The following is an 11,019-nucleotide window of genomic DNA, read 5'->3' as shown; positions in this document are numbered from 1 at the left end:
AAGTGAAGAAACTTTAATAATGAATGGTGTACCTCAAGGGACAACTCTATCGCCCATATTGTTTAATACGCATATAAACCAAATTAATTACTTGTATATATATGGAAAAATAGTTTGTTATGCAGATGATACAGTACTCTTTGTTGAAGGTCAGTCCTGGGATGAAGTATTTGCTAGTGTACATTACGCATTGAGTAAAATCCAAAAGTGACTATGTGAAAATAATTTATTTCTTAACTTAGAAAAAACATACATAATACCACATTATATAGTTAATTCGATTCAACCAAATAAAACAAGTCTATGTATACACAAGAATGAATATCTAAACTAAAATCAAAATGTATGTACATGTAAAACCTTTGTAAAAATAGTTAAAAACTATAAATATTTAAGTATAGAAATGTGTTATAATCTTAAATGGAATGACCACATACAATTTGTAATAAATAAATTAAGAAAAATAATGTATGCATTTAAAAATTTAACTAATATCTTAGAATTTAAGAAAATTAGCGTGTATCAAGCATTAATAAAATCCATAATTAATTATGGTATTTCTAAATGGGGAGATACATATAAAACAAATATTGATCCATTAAAAAAAAATACAAAGTAAAATACTAAAAATTATTCTAAAAAAAAGACTCAGTTACCACACAAAATTCTTATACAATGATATGAATTTACTACCAGTAAAAAATTATTTTATAAAGCTTTAGTAATTTATATAATTAAAAATGACTTAACTTATAAAACTAAACATGAACATAATATGTAATACCTTATAGCTTATAGGGAGGCTTAATACAAATACAGGGGAGCTAAGCCCCCTAGTTACGTCGATGGTTGTAGATTGAACTATTTAAATATTTTATTCTATAAATCGAATACTGCTGTGTAATTGATAGAGTTATGATATAATATGTAAGGATTATATTGTTCAAAAAACTGTGCACAACCTCTATTCTCTATCGTCTTTGATATTCGTTATTTCTCTATACGCCATATGATTCTCTGCTTTTACTACGGACCATATAAAGGTATGAGGTATATCTTAGTCCACGGTTTTTAACTATACCGCAGTTTTACAAGCAAAAAGTACCCATTTATTTAGAGTGATAAGCACTTGTCCGTAAAATGTTAAGAGAGGTAGACTTTTGGACGACTGTCCCCCAACTCAACCTACAGGTATAAAGTTCATTATCATTACTGCGTTGAACGATAGTCGATAACGAGTTTATTACATGTGAAAATATGTACCTATTATTATTATTTATTTCTCATGTAACTACTGGTCTTCAGAAATAAGAAGTACAGTAAAATCCCGTTACAACGAACTCCAGGGAACCAAATTTTTATTTTGTTATAACGGAAATTTCGTAGTGATGAAAATTCGAAAAAGCTCATTATAAGTCCTGCTTTTCGGCAGGGGACTTACATGGCTTTCGTTATAACGGGATTTTTCATAATATTGGTATTCGTTGTAACGGGAATTTACTGTATTATAAAAACCGAAAACCGCCCAACTTTGAAAAGCTATATCTCGTTAACGAATTAACGTAAAATAATAATTTGAACGTTAAAATTCATAAAAAAAGCCCTACTATTTTATAACATTTTAAGTATAGGTTGTCATTTTAAAATTAAAAGTCGATAATGTTTTCACTATTAAATATAAGAGTGAAAAAAAAATTGAAAAAGTTAATACTTTTTGAAATAATGAGTGTTGTTTGATAAAAGGTTCACCATGTATATAGTGATTTGATAAAAATTAAAGGTTTTTTTAGGGGGTGCCGAAATTTTGTATAGTTATTTAAATATTATTGATCACTTAAACCAGGGTGGTACAACCCGCGGCCCTCAAAGCCATTTATTTTGGCCTCCAAGCAATTTAAAATTTAAATTTTAAATCAATAATATTATAACAAAATTAACAAAATCGCAATATGATCTTATACAATTTATACTATACATTTTACATTTTATTGTTATACGGCTTATAATAAAGTCTAAATCAAGAAACCGTATTCACGATTCGTCTTTAGAATCGTGTATCAGATTAGCCATCACAGAGTGTTCAATTAAAATTGATAAATTGGTTACTGAAAAACAATGCCAATCATCACATTAATAATTAATATTAATTTAATAATAATAATAATAATAATAAATAATTTATGCATTATATAAAATAAAATATAAGTAATAGGTAATATAATTTTTTTCTTCTGGCGGCCCTCGTTGTTTTTATGATAGTGTAAATTGGCCTGCCAACTACAAAAGGTTGGACCATCCTGACTTAAACCATAGAATAATTGCGTTTTTTATACTGCTTAAAGATTTTTTTTTATCCCACTTTTAACAACTAAAGGCGGTTGTTCATCTTCTTCAGATGATATAATAACTATATCTGATTCTTCTTTTGGAATATAATTTAAGGAACTCGAGGAGGTACCTAATAACAATAAATTTATTATTAATTTGAAATCTTTAAATCCAAATTAATTTACCAGGTGTATCAATCCTTGTTAATGTAATAGTTGAAAATTTACATAAGCGACACTTTGCACAAGATTTTTGATCTAATAATACACATTCATTTCTGCAATTAATACATATGTCTACAACTTTAACTTCCTCAGAATCTGAAAGTGATTGACTCAACTTTTTCTATAACACAATTAATTATTCATCATTAATCATTTAATAAAATTATTAAAAAATAAACTTACCATTAGATTAAGCTTTTGTTCAGAATTAATTAATGCTGCCATATTTTCTGATAACTTAGGGAGTTGGTTACTGATGAAATAATTTAACTTTAAATTAACAAAACACATATTTTTAATTATAAATATTCTAACTTACGTATTATCGTTACTAGCTAGGTTTGTTTCAGGAGTAATTGAAACAGCATTATTTGTTCTAGAATTAAATAATAATTGATTAAAAATAAATGGTAATATTTTAATGAGTAAAATATGTATATATATATATATATATATATATTACATATTGTGGCCAGGGGATTTCAAAATATTTGAATGATGTTTCAGAATTTCGAATTCTTCTTTAGATACAGCCTACAAGAAAAAATAAAAAATAATTAATTTACAACTTAAATATAAAAAACTTCTAAAAATGATAAAAAAATATTAATATTCAGTAATCATTGACACAATAGAAGTTTGGATGATTTTAAAAATATAATATTTGCCTGTATTGTCTGTATAATACATGTTTATAAAGTATATTAAAATAATAATTGATAAAGTTTTATTATGATCAAATTAAAGTGAATAAATTAAGCAAGTTTATCTAACTATTATTAATTTAAATACAGTGAAACCTCCCGTAACAAACACCTTGTAATAGTAGATGCTTATTTAAAAAAAAAAATCAGGAATAACTGTAATAACTGGAACTTTAACGCAAAACCCATATTTGACAAAAGTATAATTAAAAAAAAACAACTGTAAAGACTTGAAATTTTCACTAAATACTTGTGTTAAAATTTCGAACATGAAATAATTTTTTGAATATTTTCTTTTGAACTTTTATAGACATTTAGGATTTTTGATCTTTTTTTTAGATGCTGATAACATTATTTTGGGTTAAGATGCTTGAAAATTAAATATTAGTTTCCTTATAAGTTGTTTATTTACTAAAAATTCATATAAAATAATATAACAATGAATTTGAATTGAACAGATCCATTACAATGGTCCATTCAAGGCCGTAATTGAAATTATATAATACAATTTATTCTTTAGCATAAATAAATAATGTATGTACATAGTACAGTTGTATAATGTATAAATACTATAACACTAACCTTTTCCACAGCTGAACTCAAGATATTTCGAATTGTATCGGCCAACTCGGGTGATTTAAATTCGATAAGAATATTTCCAAGTCGAAGTGATAATAAACCCCTGTGCAATAAAATTAAAGATAATGTATTAATATTAAATTATAGACATACATTTTGTGGTAATAAATTCAATATATCGGGAAACACTCAATATCCGTTCAAGTTTCAAATTAATCCAATGTGATTATTTCAAGAGAAAAATGACATACAATTAATATAATATAGTACATAATCGTTATAAGTTTATTTATGCGTGGACTGAATATTCAATTCAAAACCTACCAAATTATAAATATTTAAACTATGTGTAAAGAGGAATATTATATATTTGTATGTCTTGTTTCGTACATAATTTTAAAATCTAAGATACTGAGTGTATTCTACAGGGAACATAGTACTGGCATGTGTCTTCTTTGTCTAACTATAATATAATGAACTTTACGTTAAATCTAATCCATTTTACTCTGTTATTTAGAAAACATTTTCTAAATATTAGAGTAATTTGACCTAATATCAAGTTTAAAGGTAAAAATATTATTTAGGGCTTAGAATAAGTGCTTTATGTTATTATAATTTTAAAATAAAATGTATGTGCATTTTAAAATTGTAAATTTTTTAAAATTTTAAAATACTTATAAGTAATAAAGTAACTGGTTTTGAAATTTAACAATAAAAAAAATATTGCGGAGGCCCTAAATAATATTTTTACCTTCTAATTTGATAATTTGTACATAAATTCACATAACACAAATACATTAAATAATAATAATAATTCTGAATGTAAAATTTGATATAATATCCATAAGACAGAAACATATGTAAATACAACATCCTCTTAACTGAAACAATGCCGGATTACATAAACAGTCACTAAATATTTAATAAATCAAAAGTGTTCCTTAATTATTATTTAGTCATGGTAACGAAATGGTTCATTAATTTATAGTAAATTTTTAAATAATATTTTTTTAAGTGCAACCCTGCATAATAATGTGAATTAATTTTACTATGTGCAATATATAAGATTAAAGAAATTACTGTTTTGATTCTGAAGCTCTATTAGTTTCATAGCGTTTGAACGTAAATACACCGTCCTTCGTAAAACTAAACTTCACGGGTTTATCATCTAAATTTGAAGGATCCATCTCACAATTAAATTCTGAATTTAATGGTTGTAGATCTTCTCTTGTAGACTGTAAATAAGTGAAATATTATTTGATTATTCAAAATTTGAATTAAAGGAAATGTGAAACTTCACAAAATCTAGGTTAAAAGTGAAGGTTAATAAAACAAAAAAAAATAACATCTTTATTTAAAATAAAGATAAAATTAAACTTAATATAATTATAATAAATAATAATCTACAGAGTAATAAAAATGGTATTTTTGTATTTTGTATATAAATTTTTCAAGTGTAAAAAGTATTATCAAATACCGACAATGAATTAAACTATATTAAATATTAAATACATTTTTGTATATTCCTCTTTTGACAGGCAGTAGCATTTTACCTTTCTCGCCCTGACCACACACCAATGCAGTATATAAGTCAATATTTGTCTTAGTGCTTAAATCTTAATACTTTGTATATAATTATATCTATATTAGTTTTATTTAGCGATGCTTATAAAAAGATAGATTGTGTATAAATTCAAATGTATATAAATAATCTGATATTTTTGTATTCTTATAACTATGTATACCTAAACATACCACTGCATTTATATTTGAAAGGTTCAATCAGGAAACAGATTCACCAGTATTTTCATATTTTTTTTAGTAAAAATATAGTTACAAAGTGAGCTATAATGTGTTTTTTTTATATCTACATACGAACAAAATTTAAATTTTTATTTATTTTAATCGGTTGTTTTTGAGATAATTATGATATTTTCCATTATTTTTTTTAAGTTATTCTAACATATTATACATGCATAATTCAATAATATTAGACATATCTTATTTATTTACAATTTTGTAACTAATTTTTGAGTAGCTACTATACTATGTAATACAAATCAGTATCACAAAAAATAGAAAAACATGACTGCGTTCATTTAAAATTGAATTAAGAAAAATTTAATTATATTGATATTTTGTACCTATAACTGTTTCAATATTGATTTCATATAACTTTAAAGATGATGAGATTTTTATTTTTGAAACTTATTTATGGTCACATGATTATTTTTAGATTATTTAAAATTAAAGTGTTTGAAAAAATGTATTCAAAGAACCAGTATGTACCTGTATATCATTAAGGAATTGGTTCAATGTAGCTATATAGTATATACTAATGTAAAAACATACTAGTTATTTTTGTATTAATGGATGATACATTGAAGATGATAAGTACTAAAATAGCCAATAGATCTTAGTAAATCTAATTTTACTACCATTTGATTTTACCTAAATAAAATAAAATGTCTCTAATCAAGCAAAACTGTTCCAATTAGCTGCATCAAAAGTTTTTGGATATTGAAGGGCCTGAAGGGGTGTTTAAAATATTTTTTGGGAGATAGATAAAACTATACATTACAAATTAAAAATGTTTTTTAAAAAAAATAGTGGCTTTTCTCAGTAAACAACAAGTTATTAAATTGTACAATAATGTCTATTAGGTTATCATAAATTATAAAAATACTTAATTATTAAATAATTATTTGTGTGTACTTAAATTAAACAAATGTATTTGAGTTTATAACAATAAGGTATTGCAATTTGTATACTTAGGTATAAAAAGTAATAATATTTTTTCCTTTTTATTTAAGTATTGTTATTACAAATGCAATTTAGCTAATAGTTTAGTATTTGCACTTCATAACATTTAAATATCTTTCTAGAAATAAGGTAAGAAGAAAAAAATGTAAATCAATTTAGAGCTAAAATTAAAACTCAAATAAAATATGCTAACAGGACATTTATAAAAGTCTGATAGATTAAATTAATTAAGTATATATTTAATTATTACTAATAAATAACAAATAATATATTTCAGCTTATATAATACAATCATTAAAATGCACTTAATATTTGTACCAAAAAAAAAATAAGGATGTGCCTGTTTAATAATCAGAAAAACAGTTGAAGCTTTGTAAAGTTGAAGAAGTTTGTTCAAAAAATTTAAGTCAAGCTGAATTTGACAATGCTAATTTAAAGCTCATACTTGGAACTATATCTCCATTCTCCATATTCTTAATTCTAATTAAACATCCATCTTTTGTTAAGTATTGTCAAATAACATCAAACTAAGTTCTAGTCTCGAGTAAGACCTTAATATGTAATCCCAATGATAAAACAAATGAAAGATAATTTTGAAAATATTAATTATTTTTGTTTAACTACAGACTATTGGAGTATATTCCATAGGTATGTTTAATTATGAATTGAATTATATTATTGTGATATGATATTAAAATTTAATGATTTTAATTGTATTGTTTTTATTTATTTATTAATCATAGATCGTGTAATGATTTTACTGTGTATTGGATTGAGTCTACCACACTGGACCGCAATTCTAAAGTACTTGCATACAGACGCATGATTCAAATGACAACATTACTAAATGCATTGATAAGATGCTTAATGAATTTAATATACAAAAGTATACAATTATTATTGTTAAAGACAACACTTCAAATTTTGTAAATGCTTTCAAGTATGTTAATTGTTATTTCTCTAGACTTTTTACATTTTAAACAAAGTACTTACACAACATATAGGTTAATATTAAATATATCATAACAATTAAAAATATGCCATTTGAGTCAGTTGAAATTTATTAACATATTTTCTTAATTACAGTAATAGTGTTGCTTTATATTAGACATATATTTATGTTTATAGGACTGGCTTAAGGTGTAGTCGATGTAAACAATGTAGGCACAAGTCTATGGAGGTATTAAGAATACTTTTTAAAGACACAGCATGTTTTGACATCATTTTTTAAAATATATACCAAAAAACTAAAATTTATAATATTTTAATATTTATTTTTAACATTATACTATTGTACACTGGTACATATCATGTAAAAATTTACAGTATATACGACAATTGCGACGCATATTATTAGTAATATAGGCATTAGCAGTGCTATAGCTAAAAGTGTAGCTTTGAAATTAAAAACCTCAAGGTTTTATTTTCATTACTTATTTGGTATGATTTATTATATAAAATCAATGTATCTAATAAATTGTTACAAATAATATTATTGGATATTTCAAAACAATTAATCAATTGAACGAAACTAAACATTTTTTTCAAGAGTAGGAAGATAAACATGTCATATATCATTAGGATTCTTGTTCGTTAATAATTTATCTTATTGTACTCTGCTCGTTGATGCATTAAAGAAATGTTTAAATAAAAGATAATTTAAATTATAAATATGAAATATTTAAATCTATCCAAGACTTTGTGATCTAATTCGAAAAAAATTTACTTTAAGTGTATCATTAATTATTATTTTATAAATTGCTATTTTAAATTATATTTTTATAGTTAATCAATTTTTTTGATTTCCAAAGATACACCGAATTTCAATTATATTAATTGGCAGATTATTTAATCCCCACATTTAAACATCAATGGGCAGATCCAGATAAGAGAAGTGATATTAAAGAAGTGACATACTTTGTATATGTTAGTGAATAATCACAAATAAGCAATGTAACATTAAGTTCAACTAGTAAAAATTTTGATACCTCTTCCGATAGCAATATGGCTATATACAAATACTGTATATAGTATAAACAGCATAGTAGTATAGTCTATAATTTTGTTTTGGATTGGTAAAAAATAAAATATGCCAACGTTATTAACTAAATAAAAAGTTTCAAAAAATGTCCAACTTACCGAGTTACCCAAAAAGTGTCATTAACTTGCCCATCCTTAATTATCCTACATTATGTGAAACTATTTTTTAAATACTATTATAACCAATTTCGAAATGTATAATCTATGATACATATAATGATTTTAAACGATAAAAATGTAACAAGTATAAGTTATAACTTATAAGTATTATTAATTATCAGGTAAACATTTTATAATATCCCAAAATTGATCTAAGGTTAAATCTTAAATGACGGATATACTTTATGGACCTTATCAGCTATAAAAACTCATAATAGATAAATAGATAAAGCTATTGGTTGTATATCAATACAAAAAATGCGAGAAAAGCGACAAGTCACTGAATTAGGTGTTCAATATGCGCATGCGTAACGCAACTTATCGCATATTTATCTATAGATAATTATGCGAGAAGTTGCATCACGCATGCGCACATCGATCACATAATTCGGAGACTCGTCGCTTATATCAGCAACAAAATAATACGCTGTAGCTCCATCCATAGTATATGAATAAATTAAAGTTGTATTAGATATTTGATAATTATTTATGGATGAGTATTGTTTTTATTTTACAATATATTATATAGGTACCTACCATTAATGATTAACTTAAATAATAATAATATACCTAAACAGTATAGGTAAGTAAGTATAAGTAAGTATTTAATAATAATTAAAATTACCAATTCTTATGGAATCAAAGACTTGAGTGTGACCAAAAGAGGAATGATGTTAATATTGAAAGCGAGTGTGGAGAATATCGTAGATAATATGCCAATAGTGCTGACGCAATGACGCAAAAACGTTTCCTGGCGACGATGGCGGTCCTAAAAAAATCAAGCAAATTCGGATGAATAATTGGAAATAGTATATATTCTACAAATTTTACTAAAACATGCTTCTTAATAATAATGAATATTACCAATTCTAATAGAATCAAAGACTTGAGCGTGGTTGAAAAAGGAACGATGTCTATTGAAAATTTGAAACAAGTGTGGATAATAAAACCGATGTACCTTCACAGAATGTACCACTGGAGTGACTGCTACAATATCGGAGCCACTGGCGCGTATCTCTCCTGTATATTTACTGTATAGTGGCTCATCCTGGTGAGAGAAGAATACTACTTTAGGATATTTGAATACAACGCTCGATACAGTGATTTATCCCACTACGCATCAATCTGTTCCTTAAAATTTTTGTGAACTGTAATACTAGGTAATTTTTTTGTTTCATTCAATTCTAATTTTTATCAATTTTACTAATTTTTCTGCATTATTATATAAATGCACATTCATTGTCCACTTTGCAGCACCACCTCACTTGTATATGCCAGTACATAACTTGAGGTTGAGTCGGTAATATATATTAGGATGAGGAATGACGATTGAATTAACAGCGTCATCGTTGCTGCTCCTTAGGAGCGGGTAGAGGAAATTATCGAACGGCTATTACCTCATATTATAATAAAGTATATATGGTGATTCTTTTATCATTAAACACTCATTATTTCAGTTTTGACATTTTTTAATTATTTTTTTCACTCTTTTATTTACAAGTGAAACCGCTATTAACTTGATTTTCAAATAGCAACCTATATTTAAAATGTTATAAAATAGTAGGGCTATTTTTTTTATGAATTATAACGTTCAAATTATTATTTTTTATTTAACCGTTAGTGAGTTATTTCTGCTCAAAGTTAGGTGGTTTGAGTTTTTTAGGTGTTCGTCCTACAGGTTATTACGACTGTGAAGCGTTGGTAGCTGCAGGTTCAAAATTCATCATTGCGTTGATAGTCGATAAAGAGTTTATTGCATATTTTCATATTTACCTATTATTATTTATTACACATAATATGACTTCTAGTCTTCAGAAACAAGAAATATTATAAAAACTAAAAACCGCCGAACTTTGAAAAGCTATATCACGCTAAAACATTACCTAAAAATAATAATTTTAATGTTGAAATTCATAAAAAAAAATACCCCTATTAATTAAATACATTTTAAATATAGTTTGCCATTTGAAAATAAAAAGTTTATAGTTCACTATTACTATTCACTATAACCTGTTCGAAGAATATTTGCCTTGGCTCTGTACATAATAATACATCATAACCTACTTTTATTTTTATATAATATATCTACTGACAATGTATTAATAACCATTTATACATTACAAATTTGTATTTACTTTTATTTTTTAATAAGTTGGCGAATTGGAAGTCGACAAATTGGGAACATGTAAATAAATAGTCGGTAAACTGGGATGTCGGCGAAT

General features: G+C 25.1%; 1 protein-coding gene across 1 annotated transcript; it reads right to left on the bottom strand.

Annotated features, from left to right (window-relative positions):
* Positions 1 to 2,867: 2,867 nt before the first annotated feature.
* LOC113557576 lies at positions 2,868 to 9,760 on the bottom strand. The gene is made up of 6 exons (XM_026963152.1): positions 9,662 to 9,760; positions 9,423 to 9,566; positions 4,916 to 5,070; positions 3,839 to 3,938; positions 3,016 to 3,086; positions 2,868 to 2,928 (listed from the first exon to the last, which is right to left on the bottom strand). The coding sequence occupies exons 3-6, from the start codon at positions 5,020 to 5,022 to the stop codon at positions 2,868 to 2,870; spliced, it is 339 nt and encodes a 112-aa protein (XP_026818953.1). The 5' UTR covers positions 5,023 to 5,070; positions 9,423 to 9,566; positions 9,662 to 9,760.
* Positions 9,761 to 11,019: the final 1,259 nt, after the last annotated feature.

The sequence above is a fragment of the Rhopalosiphum maidis genome, chromosome 3 (assembly GCF_003676215.2).
Source record: "Rhopalosiphum maidis isolate BTI-1 chromosome 3, ASM367621v3, whole genome shotgun sequence".
NCBI lineage: Eukaryota > Metazoa > Arthropoda > Insecta > Hemiptera > Aphididae > Rhopalosiphum > Rhopalosiphum maidis.
This window is presented reverse-complemented; position numbering and strand designations above follow the sequence as displayed.

Bases quoted from the DNA above. Each gene is read 5' to 3' on its own strand.
- LOC113557576 (XM_026963152.1), bottom strand. From the start codon at position 5,022: ATGGATCCTTCAAATTTAGATGATAAACCCGTGAAGTTTAGTTTTACG. The intron at 3,939-4,915 runs GTAATTTCTTTA...TTTATTGCACAG, and splicing joins AGAGCTTCAGAATCAAAACA to GGGTTTATTATCACTTCGAC. The intron at 2,929-3,015 runs GTAATATATATA...ATTTAATTCTAG, and splicing joins AAATCCCCTGGCCACAATAT to AACAAATAATGCTGTTTCAA.